At 40.2% G+C, this 23,550-nt stretch overlaps 1 protein-coding gene across 4 annotated transcripts in view; it reads right to left on the bottom strand.

Annotated features, from left to right (window-relative positions):
• The window catches only part of AATK (apoptosis associated tyrosine kinase), a 225,325-nt gene extending 202,650 nt beyond the window's left edge, over positions 1-22,675 (bottom strand). For all 4 annotated transcript variants that reach the window (XM_056817352.1, XM_056817353.1, XM_056817354.1 and 1 more), the window contains exon 1: positions 21,200-22,675. In XM_056817352.1, the coding sequence (XP_056673330.1) occupies positions 21,200-21,287 (88 nt within the window). In that variant the 5' untranslated portion in view covers positions 21,288-22,675. The remainder of the gene's footprint in view (positions 1-21,199) is intronic.
• Positions 22,676-23,550: the final 875 nt, after the last annotated feature.

Raw genomic sequence — 23,550 nt, 5'->3', positions numbered from 1 at the left:
CTGGAACATTTAGATTGGAATCTCTTCCCTCAAGTTTTCCTTTAGAGTGATGCTACCTAGGTGGGTGTGTAGAGTAAATTAAATTGCAAGTTGTGTGTTTGCTTCACACCTCACTCCAACATCAGAGCCCTATCCAGAAACTATGACCTCCATCAACTATGTCTCCTCCATTAAATTTGTCTCCCCCATTAAGATGCAAGGTCCTTGAGGCCAGGGACTGTCTTTCTGCCTCTTTTATTGCACCCCCAGTACTTAGCGTAGTGTCAGGCACATGGTAAGCATTTAATGTTCACTGACTGAACTTAATCATCAGTCTAAGCAAAAGAAAGGCTTACTCTAAGAACCGATCATGGACAAAGCACTGACTCCTTGGGTCTCAGTTTCCTAATTTGGAAAATGAGAGATAAGGATTAGGTTCTTTCATTCCAATCAATCATTTATTGCAATGTGCAAAGTTTTGTGTGTGTATAATCTCTCAGTTGCCTTCTCACCCTAAAATTCTGATTTTCTAATAGAGAAATGGAGCCAAAGATCAAGTTTAGGATTCCTATCCCATCTCCAAAGTTGCCTCTTTCATGGACCTAATATTTGAGTAACAATGCCCATGGAGAGAAAGCAAAATAATTAATAGGTATATAACTCATTTACATACGTTATCTCATTTGAGCCTCACAACAACCCTGAAAAGCAGGTGTTGGTTTCATTAGCCCTACTTTATAGATGAAGAAATTGAAGCTCAGAAAGTCAAAGGATTTGCCCAAGACCACACTACTAGTAAGTAACAGTTGGGAGTTCTTAACTCCTAGGCCTTCCTCTTAAACACACTATCATCAGATCCTATTCTGATTCTTCTTCCCTTAAGGCAATGAAGAATCAGAGAAAGGGATAATCATCTTCATGATTTTCCATTTTCCCTAATGTAAGGAGGGAGGGTGGCATTTCCACCGACCTCCCCCCCAACCACTCCCATCATCCATTGATATAGTTGCAGAAATTAGCCCACAAGAAGTCTGTGTATGTAAACAAAAAGCAACAGGATAGGATGGAGGATGAGAGGCCATGTGTCATTGTAACCTTCAACAATCAGTTTACTTAGTTCAGAAGAGAGTCAGAGGAATGAAGCTTATAATGAAGCAAAAGAAGCTTGCAGAGAAAGGGAGTTCTAGGAAACTACATGGAGCAGAAAGGACAGAGGCAACTACCAGTAGAGTGAGGCCAAGTGCACTGATGGGCTGGGCACTGGAGCATCAGGACAGAAGCCATGTGGTTCCCAAGGCAGGAATAATTCTATAGCTCCTCTACCACCCCCAGCATCCTCACCCCACCCCAGCTCCTCCATGGGAAACTGAAGCCTTCTCCCCTGGGCCTGATGGGGGAATCTATTTACCTTTCTTTGTTTAAACTGTTTCCTTTGTGTGAACAGTGGTAACTACTGGAAATTGTTCGTTCAGTTGTTCTTATTGGGAATAGAATTGGGAGGAAGCAACTGAAGGGGGAAACATCCCCAGATAAGAGAGAGTTACAGTTAACGCTGAGGTGTTTCATCAGAAACACTATCTCTGGCTGGGGGCTTTGAGCTAACAAAAAAGAAAAGAGAATTCAATATATTTTGGTCTTCCCAGAGTGGAGAAGGCACATTTATATTAGAAAAACTCACCTGGACAAAAAAAGTTAATGGATAGGATGAAGGTACCATTCCTTTTAACACTGTTACACTTGAGAGCTGCACCCCTATAAAATGTCCAGTGAATTAGCTTCTTCAGAATTTACCTGAACTTCTTTGGAAATATTAAGTCAGATTATACAACAATTACCAGACAGAAGCAACCAGAGAGAACATCAGGCTTTTTTGGTCCCCAGAGCAAAATACCCTCTGTGACCCTAGTGTCTCTTCCACAGAGTCCTGCTCCTCTCTGGCCACAAGCTTATCCCCTGCTGACTCCTGACCTATTTACGAAGAGGATTTTGCCCAGAGTAAGGAAGAAACAGCTCTCAGAGCATCCTCTGCCTTGATAGGACATGCAGTGAGCCAAAGGAAAAATAAAGCTGTGGAAAAGAAAGTCCCTCCCCAGCACTTACCCAGGCATAACACCACTACTCTCACTGGTTTCGTCCCCTCCTGACTCTTGACATTTCAGTTTAAAGCAGAGAAAAGGGATGAAGAAGCCTTCTCCACAAACCAGTTCAAAGCTCTGGAAGGGAGTTAACCTGAGCGAAGAGAGACCTTATACACAATTTGTTGTGATGACTATGCTCATCATCATAAAACCTGGGAATTGGCTCCTACTATAGAAACTTTTGCTGCCATCATTTCCTATGCTGGCTTCCTCCAGGCTTAGGAGTTGAAAAGGGCAAAATTTGTGTTGGGGGGAGGGAGGAATGAAAGAAAGGCCCTTGCGGAAGGCACCAACTTGTTTTTGTTTTGCTTTATTTTTTTTTTTAAGAAAAGCGACAGCTCTCAGAGCATGGAGTCCAGCCAAGCCCAGTGCCCGAACTCAGTACACATTTCCTTTGGTTCTGTTTCCTCCTGATGTACTTCAACCAAGAACAGAATTTTTTTTTCTCCATTCCAAATCCCTGACAGGGAACAATTGCTTGGCATGCAATGCAATTTGAATTCATATGCTACTCAAAAGGCTTTAGCCACTAACACATTCTGGACTACTGGACGGTAGAATCAGGAATTCTGGTTCTCAATCTTTATTCTACTTTACTTCCTATGATTTTAGGTAAGTCACTAGGCCTCATCCAAGAACTCATTGATACTAAACTCATTGATACTACACTGATCTGATCGATTATACCCTATTGGGGATTATTTTTATTAGGATTCTCATTTCTGTTAACACTCAAAGATAATTTTGAGGTTGTCTTCAGGCTCTGCTATTCTCCACTAAGATTCAAAATGACACTAAGAATTCAAAATTTGGTCCACATATTTTTCACAGCAAGGTCTGAAGAATTGTTGTTTATCTATTTGAGTATGTGGGGACATATGCAGAGAAATGGGAGTAAAGGACCTAGGTGAAGCAAAAGGAAAAACCCACTGCTACAAATTCATGGGAATGGAAAGGTCTTGCATTCATTTATTCATCTGATAAATATGTATTAAGCACCTAAATGAACGGAATGTTCAGGGAGGATTAGCACTTCCAGTATGAGCCCTCTTCAGAGCTGTTCATTCCCCTTTGGTGTCCACCTTTCACCCAACTCTCCCCTGAGGCCCCAAGAAGCTGTAACATGGACAATGGCCACATCTCAGTAGAACTGTCTCTGCAGAGGGGCTAAACCAGGTTGAAGGTAACCGATAGGCCTCAAACCTGTCAGTGTCTTAGGCGGGATGTCTACCTCAAGATTGTGAAGACTTTCCCTGTCAGAATGGGTAGATTAGAACAATGTGTTCCAAAGTCATGAAGGTGGTTGAAGCAGGCATTGTGGAGTGCTTAGAACACTGAAGACACTGAGGCCATCCACTGCATCCCGGGGTCATCACCAATCATCCTATCTTTTGTCTTGCCATTGGACTTTGATGACTCTAGAAGAGAGTGAGGTTGACAACTTTGTGCAACTCTGCCTCACTTAAATCCAATTCATGGGAAATTCATCATTCCTTTTCATCCCAATTCATGGGAAATTCATCATTCCTTTTCATCCCAATTCATGGGAAATTCATCACTCCTTTTCAAAAACTAAGGACCAGCAACAAACAACAACAGTAAACACCTACTATGTGCCATCCACTTGCAGATGCTAATGTTCTTGCTACAATACATTTTGCTAAGCAAGACAGAGTGAATCGCTCACAACCCTGTGTAAATAGACTTGCCAGTTCTGCCAAAGGATGACGCAACAGGAAACTTACAAAGCTAATCAAAGAAAGTCAGACCCAAGATTCCAGTGCCCCAAGAGAGGCTGGCTTTAACGGCATCCCAGGGCACTTCTGCCCCAACCTTCCTCAACTTCCTGAGGTCTCAAATCAGAAAAGATACTCCATGAAGTAAAGCAAATTTTCTGTTCTCCCTCATGTTGAACACAGTACATGATCCAAATGAAGCCCTCCAAAGCCACTACATGCTTCAGGTCAAAGAAATATTCACTTGTTGGGTCCAACGAGAATTTTATAGCATAGTACTGGAATTAACTTCAGAAAGACATGAGTTCAAATACTTTATAGACATTTTTCAGCTGCATAATCACTAGTAAGTCGTATATTATTTTATTTGCCTCTGTAGAGAAAGGGGGATAGTAAAGGCACCTACCTCCCAGGCTGGTCATCAAGAGTGTGTTGGTAAACATTTGCCAATTAGTTCTCCAGGAAAAAAACAAAAAGTGTGTCCATAACATAGTTCTAAGTTTAATCCACATCACTAATATTTTCTCCGTCACTTTCTTAAATCTAGACAATCGACAAAATAATAAGCCAAGCCCTGACTTAAAGTTTTTACAACTTTCTAAGGTGTAAGTACTCACACTTCAAATTTAACAATTGGCAGGGGCTCAAAGCACCTCCCTGGTTGTTACAAAAATCAGAAGAGATACTGCATATAAACATTAGCTAGTAGTAGTAGGAATTGTAAGAAAACAGAGGTGGACTATCATCCCGGTGAAAAATCCCAGAAGATAAGCTAAAAGGCAATACAAGGTCCTGGGTTCAAACCTGATCTCAGACACTTACTAGCTGTGTGACCCTGGGCAAGTCACTTAACCCCCATTGCCTAGCCCTTACTACTCTTCTGCATTGGAACCAATACATAGTATTGATTCTAAGGCAGAAGGCAGGCCTATGCCCCTGCCCACAAAACATTCTTATTAGGTCAATGAGGAGAAATATGAAACTATAAAATAGTCACTAATTCCACAAAAAGTTTGAGAAACTGAGGTATTAAAAACTGAGTGAATTTCACAGCAAAGATCACATAGTGCAGAACTTCACATAGTAAGCTCCTTAATATATACTTTCTGTTAATTCACTAAACATTTGCTAGGTATCGACTATGCAGAAAAAAACTTTTCAGATATATTCGTCTTGTTCACTCATGCAGTCGTGATGGGCTCTTCATAACCTTGTGGACCATAGCTATCCATGGAGTTTTCTTAACAAAGATACTGGAATAGTTTATCATTTCCTTTTCTTGTGATTTAAGGCAAACAGAGATTAAGTGATTCGTCCAGGGTCACACAGCTAATGAGAGTCTGAGCCTGGACTTGAACTCAGGTTCTCCTAATGCCAGTTTCAGTGCTCTAACCACTGAGCCACATGGCTACCTCCTTTGGAGCTAGGAGAGCTACAAATATATAACATTTCTTTCTCTCAAGAAACTTAAAATGTAGTAGGTGGGGATAAGTAAGAATGTGGTAAGAACATAAAAGAAACAATATATGGTGAAATCAGATGAAGGAGAAATCATTTCTATCTGGGTAAATTGGGGGAAAGTTTCCTGAGGGAAGTAAAACATGGGTCATGGCATGAAGGAAAGGTATATTAACTACCAACGGTGAAGGAGAATATACACTGCTCAAAACATATGGAATGACCCGAGTGTGAGTAAGCAGGTTCGCCAAAAGCACAGAGCACAACTTGCAAGTCTTAAGTGCCAGTCTCCATGCTAGTCCATAGGGATACAAAACCTGAAACAATTCTGACTCCCCAAGGAACTTGCATTCTAACTCAGGAATCAAAGATACATGGAATAAATATGCACAATGCACATACAAATAAATACATAGTAGTTAAATGCAAGGTAGTTTGGGAGGGAGGAAGAAAGGAAGGAAACAAGCATTTATGGAATGCCTACTACAGTGTGCCAGGCACTGTGCTTGGCACTTTACATCTCATTTAATCCTCATAACACCCTGGGAGGTAGGTGCTACTATTTATCCTTATTTTGTAGTTGAGGAAACTGAGGCAGATAGAGGTTAAGTAACTTCAGTAGGGTGTCACACAATAAGTGTCTAAGCCTATATTTGAATGCCTGGGGAGATCAGGGAAGAAGACTTCATTTAAAAGGTTGTATAAATGGGGTTTCTATGGGGTAAGGGTGAGGGGAAAGTGCATGTCAGGTATGGTGAATAGCTAGTGCCAAGGAACAGAGACAAAAGAGGGAATGTGGTATGCGAGGAAAATAATTTAGATGGATCAAAGAGTGGAAGGGGGAATAATGTACAATGATGGTGGAAATATTGATTATTTCCCTTAATTTAAAACCACTTACCACAAACTCTACTTGATCAAAATGGAAGATCTAGGGTGAATACATTGCTTTATTAATGTTTGAATTAAAATATTCATTTTTAGTCTATTCATTAATGATATTGGTATTTTATTGTTCTGCTTTAATGTAGTCTTTCTTTTCTTTTCTTTTTTTTTTATTCTGGGCCTTTCTATCACTTGAAGCCTAGAAGTATAGCAGTCACTCACAAGCTAGTTTCTTAGAAGCATGAAAGACTTGATCTTGTCTCTTGGCAACCTAGACCTGTTTGTCCCTCCTTAGGCAGCATGATGACCAAGGAGAGGCTTACCATATTGGTGCCAGATCTAGTTCAGACACCCAATTGGCTTATTATCCCACTGCAGCTCAGAACCCCTCAACTCAAGCAATCCACCAGCTTCTGCTTTCCCAAGAGCAAGGATACAGGAACCTGCAACCATGCCCAACAATGCAGTTATTTTCTCTGTTTTAGAAGACAGTTTATATAGTATAAGGATTGCTTTTTTTTTAAGTGTTTATCCATCTGAGGCAGTTTTCAGATAAAGAAATCAAAACTATTAATAAGCATATGAAGAAGTGTTCTAAATCTCTTATAATCAGAGAGATGCAAATCAAAACAACTCTGAGGTATCACCTCACACCTAGCAGATTGGCTAACATGACAGCAAAGGAAAGTAATGAATGCTGGAGGGGATGTGGCAAAGTAGGGACATTAATTCATTGCTGGTGGAGCTGTGAACTGATCCAACCATTCTGGAGGGCAATTTGGAACTATGCCCAAAGGGAGATAAAAGAATATCTACCCTTTGACCCAGCCATAGCACTGCTGGATCTGTACCCCAAAGAGATAATGGACAAAAAGACTTGTACAAAAATATTCACAGCTGCGCTCTTTGTGGTGGCCAAAAATTGGAAAACAAGGGGATGCCCATCAATTGGGGAATGGCTGAGCAAATTGTGGTATATGTTGGTGATGGAATAATATTGTGCAAAAAGGAATAATAAAGTGGAGGAATTCCATGGAGACTGAAACGACCTCCAGGAAGTGATGCAGAGTGAAAGGAGCAGAACCAGGAGAACATTGTACACAGAGACAAACACACTGTGGTATAATCGAACGTAATGGAGTTCTCCATTAGTGGCGGTGTAATGTCCCTGCACAATCTGCAGGGATCTAGGAGAAAAAACACTATCCATAAGCAGAGGACAAACTGTGGTAGTAGAAACACCGAGGAAAAGCAACTGCCTGACTACAGCGGTTGAGGGGACATGACAGAGGAGAGACTCTAAACGAAAACTCTAATGCAAATATTAACAACATGGCAATGGGTTCAAATCAAGAACACATGTGATACCCAGTGGAATCACGCGTCAGCTATGGGGGGTGGAGGGGGAGGAAAAGAAAATTATCTTTGTCTTTAATGAATAATGCATGGAAATGATCAAATAAAATACTATAAAATTTTAAAAAAGTGTTTATCCATCTGGTGCCTTTTTATATGGTACATCATTCATGGGCTATTTAAATTCTCCTTATAAAATTGGTTTATTTTATTATCTATTTCCTGTTTTGTCCATTTGGATTTTATAGAGGGGAGGAATAAGGATCCAAACCTGTGACTATATATCCAGGGAGTAAGCTCCCTCTTCCAATGCCTATCAATAATTGTATTTATCCATTTATGCTAATAGTTTTCTTGATATACAACTATTTATAATAGTATCTGATATTTCTTAATTTTGTTTTCAATCACTATGATTTCCTTGAATTTCTGATTTCAGTTATTTGATTGGTATGTGATTTAGTCTGGGAATAGGCCTTGAATGCCAACATCAGGAATTTGGGCTTTATTTCACAGGCTCTAGAGCTTGAAGTTACCTTAGAGGTCCTCTAATCTAATCTTATTTTATAGAGAAGGAAACTGAGGCCAAAAGAAAGTGGCAAGGCTGAAGTAATAATTAACAGAACCAAGATTCAAAACTATGTCCTTCAATTCCAAGTCCTGTGCTCTTTTCATTAAACCACTCAGTAGACAATGCTGAATAATAAAGAGTAGGAATCTAGAGCAGAGCCCTGTTTCTGGGTTTTATTCTTGGTCCAAAAGGTCCTCTTTGTGTCAACCCTTATGGAATTTTAAAAGTTTATGATTTTATACAAAGCAAATGCAAGAACTCTCGATAAATTATTGGAATGAAGTTACCCATCTCTCTCAAGTTTCCAGAGAAGACTCTTTCTGGCCAGCTGAGACATACAGTGAGCAGAGAGACCCTGGAGAATCCTGTGGCAGAAGCACTCTAAGCATTGATCCATAAGTGATTATCATACTGTATATACTAGCATCATAATTAGATGATATAGTTTTAAAATTTGACTTTTAGGGGGCAGCTAGATGGCTAGGTGACTATCTATTAATTGTCCTAGAGATGGGAGGTCCTGGGTTCAAATCTGGTCTTAGATACGTCCTAGCTGTGTGGCCCTGGGTAAGTCACTTAAACCCCATTGCCTGGCCCTTATCACTCCTCTGCCTTAGAACCAATAGACAGTATTTATTCTAAGATAGAAGGTAAAGGTTGTTTTTTTTAGTTGACTTCTAAGTATTTTAAAGTTCATTCTCCAATATATGCTTAGAGCTCTGTTGGATAAAAAAGAATGTAATGAGGATAGAGAGAAAAATGAGAAACTGAGCTTTTCTTCAACCCTGGTGCAATGATGGAGCTCTCCAGGTATTCTTCAGAGGCCTAGCCATAAGGAAGGCCATCTTGATGGGAGAGGACTCAACACTAGGATGGGTAGAATTTGGTCCTAACGATGGATGTTAGCCTGAAGTACAACATAAAGCAAGACCATGACTGTTGTGTTCAAGTACTTGAAGGGTTGGCATATAGAGGAGGGAATAGACTCTGTGACACCAGAAGACAAAATTAGGACCAAGGCATGGAAGTTAAAGGGGTAAAGGAAAACTCGCTCACACTGAGGTTCCCAAACTGTACACAGTATCTAGAGAATCACAATGAATTCATAAAGATGCCTTGGGAAATTTTAAATTTTTAAGAGAAAAAGCAATACTAATCAACATCTGTCAGACACCTCAAATTACCAGCTTGAGGAAGTTCACAGTTTCAACATTAGATCACATAACGTTCCTTCCAATGATGTTCTCGAATGTTTGAGATATGCTTTTGTTTACTTGTTCTTTTGTCTACTTCAGTAACCTCAAACTTTCTTGTTTGCTATGTCATATCTTTATGAAGCTGGGTTTTTGATGGTTACTGTGCTAAAAAGGCAAAAAACTGTGTCAAAGTTAACATGGAACAGAAAATTAGCCTGAAGTGTCCCACATGATTCCAAAATTTTAAAAAGTGGTGTAGTGCCCACTAATAAGTTAACTGGTTGTTGGAGAATGAAATGAAAAATGGTCTTTCAATTTATGGGTATTATAATTTTCAAATGGTTAATAAATTGTTAGGACAGATATACTTATTAAGTTGTCTGAACATAACTACTTAACAGAATTGTTAAGTATACCTTTTCATCTAAGGGCATTGCGAATATTTACTGAGGTACTAAGGGCCTCATGAACCAAGACAGTTTTGGGAACCTCTATCCTAATAATTAGCCCTGTTTAGAAACAGAACTGGTTGCCTTGAAAAGTAGTGAGCTCTAGGTGGCTCAGTGGGTTGGGAGTCAGGTCTAGAGATGGAAAGTCCTGGATAAATAAACATCTGATCTCAGATACTTCTAGCTGTGTGACCTTGGGCAAGTTACTTAACCCCCACTGCCTAACTCTTACCACTCTTCTGTCTTGAAACCATTACACAGTACTTATTCAAAAATGGAAGGAAGGAAGGAAGGAAGAAAGGAAGGAAGGAAGGAAGGAAGGAAAGAAGGAAGGAAGGAAGGAAGGAAGGAAGGAAGGAAGGAAGGAAGGAAGGAAGGAAGAAAGGAAGGAAGGAAGGAAGGAAGGAAGGAAGGAAGGAAGGAAGGAAGGAAGGAAGGAAGGAAGGAAGGAAGGAAGGAAGGAAGGAAGGAAGGAAGGAAGGAAGGAAGGAAGGAAGGAAGGAAGGAAGGAAGGAAGGAAGGAGAAAAGTGGTGAGTCCTATGCTCAAAAAGTTATTAAATTGAGCATACCCTTTGACCCAACTATACAGTTGAGACCAAAGAAAGAAAAAAGGAACCTATTTATGTGCAAAAGATATTGATAGCAGTTCTTTAAGTAGTCATGGTTCAAAGCTTATCAATATACCTAAGAACCATAGGAAATGACAAAATGGACAGTTACAAAGGAAACTGAAAAGACTTCTATGAACTGATAAAAAGCTAAGTGAGTTGATCTAGGAGGAGGATTTATACAATAACAACATTGTAGAGAAAAACAACTTTAAAGAACTTTAGAACTCTGATCAGTGCAATGACTACTAATCAATGATAAGTTAAAAGACAAGATGAAACTAACACACCATGAGAAAGACAGCATTTTTGAGCATAGACAATGTGGAATTTGTTTTGCTGAGCTATCATTTATATCATGAGAGTTTCATTTTTTTTTGTTATTTTTCTGTTTGTTCAAGTGGGAGCGGGGAGCAATAAGAGGAGGACATTATGTGGCATGTAAAAATACGGAAAAAAATTTTAATTGAAAAGTGGTCATAACTGTTTAAGCAGAACATTCTACACAGGAGATTATAGAAAGGATTCCCACACTCTGGGAGTTGACTGAATGATCTTTTTGATTCCTTACAAACCTGTAGCTCTAAAATTTCACCATATAGAGGGCAAAGGAAATCTGGGACCTGAGAAGAAAATCCCTGATTTCTTCCTAGTAATACCTCTCTCCATATATCTAATTTTGTGGAAATGATAGTAACAAACAGGCTATGTCATTTATTTGAAGGCACTCAATGGAGATAAAATATTTTCAATATCCTTCACAACTTAGGCTCACTAAATACTTGTTAAAGGAAGAAATTTTGCTTGGCTCATTAGAAAGCTTTATCTTACCAAACAGAGCTCAAGTCCAGTCAGAATTCAATTCAACAAGCATTTATTCAGGGCCCCATATTATATGCAGTCTAGCATGCAAAAACTAATAAAGGCAATTAAATGGCTTAGTGGATAGAGCATCTGGTTTAAAGTCAGGAAGACTCATCTTCCTGAGTTCAAATCTGACCTTAGACTCTAGCTATATGACAATGGGCAGGTAACTTAACTCTGAGGAAAAAAAAAAATCAATCAATCAATCCTTGACCACTGTGTGAAAAAATTAACAATAAAAATAAAACCTAAATATACCCTGCCCTCAAGGAATTTTTATTCTAGTGAAAATCCAGTACAAGATCAACCTGGCTTAACCTACTCCAAATTCACTAGCACCAATACCGCAGAAAGTTGAATTTCCTAAAAACAACAACAACAACAACAAAAATCCTATCTGGTTTTAGAAATAACACTAGTCTGTCCTAAGTCAGAGTAGACCAAATCAAACTAAGTAATAGGGCTGCCATTGTCTTTGAAAAGATAATGGGAAGGAGAATCCCAAATCTGATAAAGCTCAATTTCCAAAGCCTAGAATGGCTTGAGTTATGCAAGAGTTTGGGACTTAAAAAGAATCTATGGAAACCGAAAATCATAAAGAAGTTCAGAGAGTAAAGGCCACTCAGGAAAACTGAACAATGTTTGTGTGAGCTAATAAAAAGCTTCTAGGAAATTCAGTGGGCAGGGTCCAGATACAACAAAGGCAGAAAGCAGTTTGGGCCTGAAACTCTATCTATGTAGAAGGATTCTTGCTTTCCCAGGGAGCAAAGGAGTTAAGAGAAACAGCTCTGGCCTTGGACTGGACGGTGAACTAACAAGGAAGAACACAGAGAAATAGTCAAAAAGGTGGTGAAACACGGAGATATTGGAAGAGTCAAGTGAATAATACTTGAAACCAAATAAAAATGAATCAAAAAAATGTCAAGCAGTGGTGAAAAAAGAGTGAATTTGAAGGAAGAGATGTAGGTTCAAAACTTGCCTCTGTCATTTTCTATCTGTTGCCTGGCTGAGACTTTTTTTTTATACTTCAGCAAAATAGTATTTAGTCTAATCTATACTACTCAATACTCTAAATAGTATACTCTATTTGCATATGCACCACAAAAAGCAATTGTAAAGGAAGGGGGAAATGGAAAGGTCTTAATCCCAGGGATATAGTCTGGAGTGGAAAAAAATCCTCTTCAATTTCCTAGTGTGGAGATTCTCTGATTCCAAATTCAGCATTCTTTCCACATTCCCTCAGGGAATTTATAATCAAAGATTTTGTCCTATATGGAAAGCCAATCAAGATTGGTGGGTAAGCCAGTCCTTGATGGCCAAACCAAAAGGCCAACCAATGTCTCCAACAACTTGGAATGTTAGCCAGTTAAACAGTAATTATTATCAATAAATACTTCTTGTCCCCCAAGACCATACAGCTCTGAGCATATCACCAACATTTCTCCCAAATAATAATAATAATAATGATAACTAACAATTATATTGTACTTACTATATGCCAGAGGGCAGCTAGGTAATGCATTGGATAGAGCTATAGAATCAGGAAGACTCATCTTCCTGAATTCAAAACTAGCCTCAGACACTTACAAGCTATGTGACCCTGGGCAAGTCTGTTTACCCTGTTTGCCTCAGTTATCTTATCTGTAAAATGAACTGGAGAAGAACATGGCTCACCACTCCAATATCTTTGCCAAGAAAACCTCAAATGGAATCACAAATGAGTCTGACAGGATTGAAATGACTCAATAATGTTATGCCAGGGACTGTGCTTAAACACTTAATTATTTCATTTGATTCTCACAATAACCCTGGGAGGTAGGTGCTGTTATTATCCTCATTTTTTGAATGAAGAAACTGAGGCAAGGAAGGTTAAGTGGTCTTACCTCTCTGTCTTTATTCATGCAATTACTCCAACCTAAAATTCATTCAGAAAATCTGAAAGCTTTGGCTCTAGTTTCAACTTCAAATCAATCAATAAATATTTATTTTATATTAATAAACCTATCCTATGCCAGACCTTTTGCCACTAACGATACAAAAAAGAGGCAAAAGAAGGTCTCCTGCTTTCAAAAAGCTTAAGTAACTGTGTAACCAAGGAAGGAATGAAGGAAGGATTTATTAAAAACCTACTATGTACTAAGCACTATGCTAAAAGCTATCTCATTTGATCTTCACAACTGTGTGAACCAATAGGTGTCATTATTATCCCTACTTTATATTTGAGGAAATTGAGGCAGATAGAGGTTAAGTGATTAGCTAATAAATGTCTGAGGCTGGATTTAAACTTCACTACCTAACTCAATCTTCCTGATTCTGTGTCCAGCTGCCTCTCCTCTGTAAAAGAGGGTCACAGACTAGACGTTCTCTAAGGTCTCTTCAAGCACTGGCATTCTATGATATTATCATTTATTGAGCACCTAATATGTTCAAGGCACTATGTGAGGTTTTGCAGAGCCAAACTGCTTTGCATAGCCTTCACGACCCTCTAGGAACTTATCTTTCTTGTTTTATCTCCCCATTATTGATGCATGTGACCCCTCCAATAAGATTCCCAATCCATACCATTCTATATGCCATTTCTCCTACCTAAAATGACTTCATTCTACTTATTCAAATCCTACTCATCCAAGATTCATCATATGGTGGTGCCTTACAGCTTTTATTGTTGTCTTGTAATGTTTTTTAAACTTCATAGTATTATTTAACTTTAAGGGTGGGTCTCCCTTTAGACTTCAACAAAGTTAAAGGTCATAAGGGATGAAGATCCATTAAATGGTAAGGGTAAGGGCTTCCTCTTCAGGTATAAATGAAGCATTCTACCCTTCCTGTGGTCCAGAGGCTTTGAAAAGCTCCACCACATCTAAAAAGACAACCCTACCAATTCATTTGATGAGTCCCAACAGCAAAATGGATAACGTACCAAGGTAAGTGTCATAAGTTGGGGTAAGGCTTCTCACTGAAAGAACCTAGCTCCAAACCAGGAAGAACTCAAAACCAGAAAGACTATCACTTTTTCCACTTTCAGGTTAGAAGGTGACAAAACATCAGAGCTGCAGCCTGAGACTCTATCCACTATCCTCCTAACTGCTTGGTTGAAGTTCGTCTCTTCCAGAGCCAGGAGGTCCCTTGGTCACACATGTTCCTCACGTGTATGCTTCACTAGCACAGTATTTCAAGTCCCTTCTTCTTGAGACAATGAACTCCAAGTTTTTGAGGGGAAATGTTTTGCAAATACACTTCTTTGCAACTACCAGAACTAAACCAGTATCCAATTCCATTTGAATAAAAGTCTTTTCTAAGGGCTAATTGTGTCTTCTGTCTGATCACTAATGGGAAATAAACCAGTGAGAGCTGGTAAGCTACAGGGTTGATAGGAGTCACTCTTAAGGTTAAATCTTGAACCCAAGGTAGCAGTTATTCCTCTGGCCATTCCATCTGCCAGGGAGAGTACTGCTTGGAGGACTAATAACTTGGAACATCTTCATCTTGCCTCCCTGTTCCTTCTTTGAGACCAGTAATTCACCTCTGAATCTTCTACAACACCCAGTACAGCACTTTGAACATAGTAAATGCTCACTACAGAATGAATGACTTGACTTCATCTGGTTAATCTGTACAGTATTTCTTGCCTTCTCTATGCAGGGGAAAGGGGGAGACAGGGTGGAGAGAGGGGGAAAATTTGGAACAGAAAATAATTGTTCAAAATTCAAATAAGGAAAAAAAATTGAATGAATGACTTCTAGGCAGAGGGAAGAACAAAGAAATAGAAGGATCATGGGGTGGGGGAGAGAAAAAAGGGGAGCACTGAAGAGATGATATTAAGTTGGACTGGACTAGAAAACATATCTACTGGGAGTTCTATATGATACCCTCATTTTATATCCTTCATTTGAACCTAGTTTAAGAAGTCCCCCTCTAGACCTTAGTGTCCTTATCTACAGAATGAGGTGGATGCTATCCAAGCTTGACTCTTTGTGACCCCATACACGCTAGGCACTTCTATCATACTAGCTTTCAAAATCTGTCCAAGTTCGTGTTTGTTGTTTCCATGACACTATCCATCTTATCCTGCACTTTCTCCTTTGACCTTTCCCAACATCAGGGTCTTTTCCAATGAGTCTTGTCTTCTCATTTGGTGATGAAAATGGGGGTGGGTTGGATGATCTCCAAAGTCTTTTTGAGTTCTAATTCTAGAAATGCTATACATTAGGTATTATCTAAAGTCCTTTCCAGTTCGAAGTCCTATGAACTATAAACTATGTTCCTACATCTAAATTTAGCCTCCTGGATAGAAGAAAGGAAAAAAGGTACCAATAAGAAGATGGTGCTTAAAAACTTTTATCTTCTCTGTATTGTCAAATTATTATTGCCGCCTTCTGTTCTCAATTTACAAGAAGATTTATATTTGGGAGATGTGACACAAGAAAGAAGTGTAACCTTTGACTTTTATTTCATACCACAATCCTTTTCACCTCCTATACTTCTGCCAAAATCCCAATAATGCAGTTTCTTCATCTATCCCACCAATTCACCTCTAAGAATCTCTCATAAAAGGGATGACAAAATTCCAAATAGTCCTCTACCCAATGGCTTATTCCTCTGGGGTGGGGGCAGGGATGGGTCTATAAATGTTTAACAATCAGCTCTGCAAAAACATAAAATGTGCACAGGTATGATACACTTTTAGATTTCATCTGCATTATTGACATTTTCTCTTTTACTTTCTTAAGTCCAGAAAATAAAAAAATAATTCAAGCCCTGATTTGTTTGCCAAATAGTATAAACCCTAATACTGACATTTTAACAACCCCCATCCCACCTGAATATGGAAAAATAAAGACTTTTCTTATATTCTTACCCACTATTTGCTTCTAATGTCACACACACACACAAATAGATGTGGAGGAGAATGAGAGAGAGGGGAAGAGAGACAGGAAAATAAGAGGCAGATAATAAAGACAACAGAACCAATAGCTTACTCATTTTGGTCATTGTGTATAATGTGGGTCTCATTCCCCTTAGAATTCTAGCTATTATCTGCCTCTGATGAATAAATGCAGCCTCCTCCTTGCTGTTTCCATTCTGTTTTGAACCTTAATAATATAGGTTTATGATATAGTTTGGAAAATGCATACATACTAAATTATAGTTTCCTGGTGACTCACATCATGATTTAAAAGATACTATTTTAATTTCGAGAATATTTGATTTGGAGGAACTGAGTTTAAATACTGGACTGTCACTTAATAGCTGTGTGACCTCAGCCAAGTTACTTGGCTTCTCTGACTCTCATTAGTATGAAGAACCAATAAACTTCCACTATGCCCAGGGGAGTTGCAAGGGAAGAAAACAAACAAAGATAGTTCCTTGTAAACCTTAATATGCTATGTAAAGTGTTATAATTATTTGCCTTACAGTCTAATAGGTTCCCATATACATCTATTCTCTTCTTCTCCATATTCACACCCAACTTATCCATTGCTATCAGTTAATCATCTGGAAACCAACACAGGAATCACACAATCTCTAGAAATAAAAGGGTTTCTGAAGCTTTTTGTTTTGTTTTGTTTTGTTTTTAAGTGACTAATGGCCCAGTCAGGAAGACTTTACTAACTGTATGAATCTAGGCAAGTCACTTAACCTCTTTGCCTCAGTTTCCTTAACTGCAAAATGAGGATAAAAACAACACTTACCTTGAAGGTTTATTGTGAGGATCAAATGAGGTAAGACTTGTATAGCACTTAACACAGTGCCTGGAACATAGCAGAAGCTACAGCAATGTTCCCCTTACTTTCCCTTCTGTATTATGGATCCCCTGACAGTTTGGTGAAGCCTATCAATCCCATCTCATAATAATGTTGTTAAATGTATGAGATACAGAGGATGCAAAGGAAACCAATTCTATTGAAATTTAGTTATCAAAATATTTTAAGAAAAATTTGTGATCTATCTATATCTAGCAGCGGACCTAATAATTATAGTTGTATAAATTATAGTTGTATAAATAACAAATAGTAATTTCAAAGTCATGGTGAGTCTTTCAAGATTTACAACTATAATGTAACATGAAAAGATCTGTGATTTCTATTGTTGACAGTCACAGATACTGCTAATACTAATGTGGTTTGTTTTCTATATTCAAAATTAAAGGAAATGCTAAATTTTAGTTAGAGGTTAGTAAAAATAAAGATGTAATTGCTTTCCCATCTAAGTTCACAGATTCTCACCTTCCCTGGACCTCTTGGAACCCACAGGTTAAAACCTTAAACCCAACACCCTTTCCTAACCCAATCAAAAATCCCTACATCACCCCTCACATTGAAGATAATTCACCTTAATGATTACTTAAGTAGGGGAGGGGAAAATAGGGGATTCTGATGATTTCAAGCATTCCACTATGAGAAAATCTAGCAACAAGATTTCTACCACCCTGTGTCAGTGGTAATTAACCCTTCCAGCAAACACTTTGGTAATGTAAAAAAAAAAAAAACCTCCTAACTAATCTGTTGGAAAATGTAGATTTTTTTTTTTATGGAAGTCACTCATCCTACAAATCTGACTGTCATTGTATTTTTCTTCCCATAGATTCAGAATGATTCTAAAATTCTGAAAATTCCCACAAAGAGACACAAAAGGAAAAAAAAAGTTTTGTTTTGCTTAATGATTCACTGCTCTGTGTCACATAGTAAATTATGACCATAGCCCATGTATTGTCCTCTCCACAGACCACCTTCCTTTTCTGCCTCAACTTCTCGGCTTCCTCAGCTAAAGTTCCACCTTTTACAAGAAGTATTTTCCAGTTCTCCTTAATTTTAGTGCCTATCTAATGAGATGATTTCTCATTTACCCTGTGTATAAATGCTGTTTACACTTTGCAGTTTGCACGTTCCCCCATGCCAAAATTGTTTGTTCAGTTGGGGGGGGGGGCGAGTTGCTTTTCTTTGCATGCCCAGAGCTTAACACAGTGTCTTGCACAGAGCAGGTACTTAAAATAAATACTTGTAAACTAACTGACTCTATATACTATCTCACCCACTAAGAAAGTTTTTCAGTCTACTCTCTCATCTCCCCAAACCCCAATTTGGGGGATGAAGCATGAAGTTCTAGGCACACCATTCCTTTCCGTTTATCCTGATCTCATGGAGTGGTGAAGCCTCTCCAAATTAGATGTCTCTGCAAACTAGCCTTCTCTCCTCTGCCCTTGACCTTTCTGCCTGATCCATATAATTGGGGTCAGAGAGGGTCAAGTCCTGATCTTTTGTAAGAATCTAAGAATAAACAGATCTCTGATCCCCATCCCATCCCATCCCAACCCAACCAACTCTCTCTCTCTTTCTCTCTCTCTCTCTCTCTCTCTCTCTCTCTCTCTCTCTCTCTCTCTCTCTCTCTCTCTCTCTCTCTCTCTCTCTTTCTCTCTCTCTCTCATCAGGAGTAATGTCACATCAGATCAAATTAAAAAATCCATTTCAAAGTAGTTTTCTTTTTTCAACTTTTCTAAAGAAGTCACATTCCCATTAATAACTTTTTCTTCTTAAATCACTACATTGATGCTGTATAATTACACTAATCACAGTTGTTTACAAAAAATGTGAGAAGCTTCAGAAAGTCATTTCTTCCTAAAAGAAGGGGAAAAAATTTTTCCCTTTTACTTCCCATGCCCCCACGTCAAACACACACAGATGTTAAGATTGGTAATCAAATCCAACACTTATTTCATATGCTTACGTAAAGAGTAATCAAAGGAATAGGAACGTTTCTCCTATCTCTAGGCCTTTTTTTAAAACATCCACTGCCCATCTCTAACTGTACCCCTTTTAAAGAGCCTCTTTCGTAGACAATCTACTGCTATTCATCCTGCACTCAGCAACACTGACCTCTGCTTCCTACACAGCTGGATGAGGCTAACAGTGCTGGGAATTTGCCTGGGAATGATACTAGAGCAGGGAATTCAACAGTTCAAGATTTATCTGAAATTGTCTCAGGGAGTCTTTTATGTCAAGGACTGCATCAGAAGCTTATTGGGTGGGGAAAGGGTAAGAATGGCATACTGGAAAGGACTGAAAAGAAGAGAGCTACAGCTCCTGCCTACAGCATGTGAATGCAAGGCCTGCTTATTCCCCGTCCCCAGAGCAAACAGGGCCCTAGAACAGCTGCCTATGATCCAGGACCAGGAAAGAAAGACACAGCCCCTGCAGATTAATTCTGGCCCCCACAGCTAATTTTCCCTTTCATTGAAGGTTATCTGGAGCCCCAACTTTCAGCTTTGCAGTAGCTGCTTCAACCCACCACCTCATTTTGTATCATAAAGCCCAGGGCCTATCATATAGCACTTCCTGACAAAAATTTAAGGATACATTCTCAAAGCAGATCTCTTCCATGAGAGGGTAACACACAGAATCCTAAACCAAATTGTAACACACAGAATCCTAAACCAAATTGTGTTTCAGAGTTGTGGCTGAATGGTGAAGTGCTGAGGGACATTTTTCTTCCCCTGCTTTCCCCTTTCCCAACATATTTTACATTAAATAAATGCCTTCAGATCCAGCAAATCCATTGGGATTCCTCTATATTCCCGAAGGTGGCAGGGTAGAAGGCAGCCAGGCTACAATCTCAATCCAAATAAATGAGCCAGGAGAGCTTTTCAAGGGAAAATACAGTGAGGCTTCAATGCTTGATGATTCCAGCTGGAGAATTTATGATATTTAAGATGTATTCCAAGCAAACCTCTGTTCAACTCCAAAGGATGACTATTTTTTTCAAACAGGATATATTATAGTAGACTTTAAGAAAATGAACCATTAAAAAAAAAGAAAATGAACCATACAACTCAGAATACATAAAAATTTTCCTATGAGGGAAATGTTGTGCTACCTACCAAACTAACCCTCTCCCCCTCTAAACACATCTAGGCCCATCACTGCACAGGTTTGCTTAGGAAAGGTCCCAGAAATTGGAATTTGGTCAGCACCCCAGATAAGAGCAGCCCTAACTACAGTACTGATGACCAAAGCTATTTAACATCAGATAGATTCATCATCACTTCCCAGCCAGAGAGGAAAGCCCCAAAAGAAGAGCAAAGGCTGCCTTGGAAAATCAACCTCAACTTCATGCAATAGGAAAAAAGGATGTAGAAGAACCTCAAAGTTTATTTGGGGCTTTGGTGTTTTATTGTTGTTATCACTGCTACACCCCAAACACCACGGTACAGACTGTCTAGATTGACAGTTATATTCACTCTTCAGTTTGGACTCAAATCAACGAGTTTGGGGGGAAAAGCAGGCGCAGGCATTTAGCCTCAACAGACAAGAGTTTGAACCAAACATATTCAACAACCTCAATGCCCAGAGTCTTCCCCAATGTGCCACAGCCCAAAAATTGGGAACATAGATACCAAAGTGGTCAGAAACCCGAAACAGTCCTCCAAAGAAGTGGTGGGAATCTCAAGGATGGAAACACCAGGTTTTCTATTATTTCAGTTACCTCATATCCAGGGAAGTTTTCTTCTAAAGAACTGTCACAGTTAAAAGAACTCAGATGTGCTGTGCTGGTATGCAGGTTCCCTCACAAATCCCACCACATCACTGAGAAATGTAATGGGCCTTAAAAAAATGTTTTTTAAAAGACCCAACTTGCTGTCTATTTTTCTGCCAGCCCAGGTCAGGGTGAGGAAAAGGATTCATTCCATGCAAAAATAAAAAATTCCAATCTTGGTAATAATAAGAATTATAATTATAACGACCATCTACAATTCTTGCAGGGATTCAAGGGGAGACCTGCTCCAAAGGAAAACATCACCATCAGCAAGGAAAGGCAATCAGACCAAGGGGGTTGAGGTGGGCAGTCTCAGCAAGCCAACGGGGGCAGTCAGTCTCCAACCAAACCAAATTGAAAAGAATTAGAAGGCCAAGAAAATCAACTGTGAACAGAAACTAGCGAACCAAAACCAGGCAGAACTTACCAGGATCGAAGTGGGAGCTGAATGCAAAACTGGGATTGAAAAACGAAGACGACATGACTAGGGCAAGGAGCTTGGCGGACATTCTCATGGCAAAGCATAGGAGAGGAATGTCGGTTTAAAAACAAACAAAAAAAAGCAAAAAGCAAAAGTGAAAAAATAATAATAAAAGAAGATGAGGGAAGAAAAGGTTTGGGAGGGGAGGAAAAGTGGGGGAGAACAGAGCCCAGAATGATCACGGCTCCAGGAGTTGCATTGGTGCCAAAAGAAAATAACACCACGAATCACTGCTGCAGCCCCTCCTCCTCCATTTTATTCTAATGCATCTCCTGCTTGCAGGTATTTTTAGAGAATTACCCCTGCCAAGATCCCCAAAGAAAAGAGGCCTGAGGGTGCCGTCTCTCTGTCTCTCTCTGTCTCTGTCTCTCTCTGTGTGTCTCTCTGTCTCTGTCTCTGTCTCTCTCTCTCTCTCTCTCTCTCTCTCTCTCTTTTTTTTTTCTCTTTCCACTATGGGAAAAGTGCCTTGGCTTCTGCAGCAGCAGGGTTAGTCCCTGGACTGGTGCAATCCGAAAAATATATAAATATATGTAAGAAGAGAGACAGAGATTTCTCCTTGCTTCCAAAAAGGGGGTGAAAAAAAAAACAAGCAAGAGGCATGCACACGCGCGCAAGCACACACACGGAGCAATCCCCGAATACAAACACGCGCGCACACGCTCCCGCGCCCGCGCGTACACACACAGACACACACACGTTGCAAGTTTGGGATGCACCCACCCCCAACTGCGGCTCCTCACACCGTGCCCTTTGTGCGGCACCTCCTACAGAGGGAAGGGGGAGGGCTTCTAGGGCTCAAAGTCATCATAATCATAATAATAGCAATAATAATAATGTCATTGAAGCCTCCCGTTTCCGGGAGGAGATAGAGGAGGGTGGGGGGTAATAAAGAAAGAAACCGCCCCCAAGGAAGAGGCAGAGGAGGGAGGTTGCGGAGAGGGAAAAGTCACAGCAACAGCGGAGGCAGAAGCAGCGGCGGTGGTGGAGGAGGCAGCAAGTGTTTATGAAAATGAAAGAGCAGGAGCTGTTCCAGTGCTGACCCCGACAGCAGCAGCAGCAGCAGCAGCGCCATCTTGCATCATTTCGCAGCAGCGACTGCGGGGGTGGCGGGGGCGCGAGGGAGGAGAGGGAGGGGAGATGGAGAGAGGGACGGGGCGCAGGGAGGCGGAGCTCGCGCGGCCCATGGCGCGTGGCAGTCCATCCAGCCCAGGTGTCTCCCCCCACCCCCACCACTTCCCCCGTCCGACCGGGCTCCTCCTACTCTCCCCCTTCCTTTCCCCCACTCCATCTTCTCTTTCCCTCCTTCACCCCTCTCATCCTCTCCCTCTCCCCCTTCTCCTCCCTCTCCTCCCCCTTTTTTCCTCCCCAATTTCTCCACTCTCCTCTCCTTCTCTCCCTATCCTCCCTTTACCTCTTGTCCCTCTTCCCTCCTCCCCTCTTTTCTCCCCCTTCTCTCTCCTCCTCCCCTCTCCCCTCCCTCTCATCTCTTCCCCTCTTCCCCTCTTTCTCTTCTCTTCCTTCCTTCTCCACCTTTTCCCTCTCCTCTTCTTCCTTGTCCCTTTTCTGCTTCTTTCTTCTCCCCTCTCCCCTCCCCAACTCCTCTCCCTTACCCCTTCTTTTCCTTCTCCCCGCTCTTCCTCTCCTAACTTTCCCTCCCTTCTCCTACCTCCTCCTTTTCCCTCCCCCTACCCTTTTCTTCTTTCCCCCTCCCTTTTTCTTCTCCTTTCTTCTCCCTTCCTCCTCTCCTTCCCCCTCTTTTTCCCCTTCTCTTCCTTTTCTCTCTCCCTCTCCCTCCTCCTTCATCTCCTTTCCTCCTTTCTCTTCTCTCCCTGTCCCCCTTTTCTCCTCTTCCTCTTCCCTGCACTTTTAGTCTCTTCAGATAGCTACAAAGAGCACTGAGGAGGCAAGAAACTTATTCACAGAGGGTCAAAGAACCAGTCTGTCTGAGGGAGAACTTCCAGGTATTCATTATATAGTGCTTCTTACTAAGCTTCACTGCCTTAGGGGTTGGATTCTACCTAAAGGGTAGATTCTCCTAGTATTATTATCCTCATTTTACAAATGAGGAAATGGAGGCTTGGAGCTTAAGTATCACCAGCAGTTCTTGCCTCCAAATCCAGCATTGTCTCCAGTATACCAACCACACTGCTATAAATTTGAGTATGGATCAAGATACTTTTCTTTTTAAGTGAACCTGAAATAATCTTATCACTTTTCCTTGTTCTCTGTTGATCAGCCATCCTATTTCCCTATTTCCTCAAATGCAAATCATATTAACTCACTTGCTTTTTCTTCCT

The sequence above is a fragment of the Monodelphis domestica genome, chromosome 2 (genome assembly GCF_027887165.1).
Source record: "Monodelphis domestica isolate mMonDom1 chromosome 2, mMonDom1.pri, whole genome shotgun sequence".
NCBI classification, from domain to species: domain Eukaryota; kingdom Metazoa; phylum Chordata; class Mammalia; order Didelphimorphia; family Didelphidae; genus Monodelphis; species Monodelphis domestica.
Note: the sequence above shows the minus strand (reverse complement) of the source record. Positions and strands in the feature narration are given on the sequence as shown.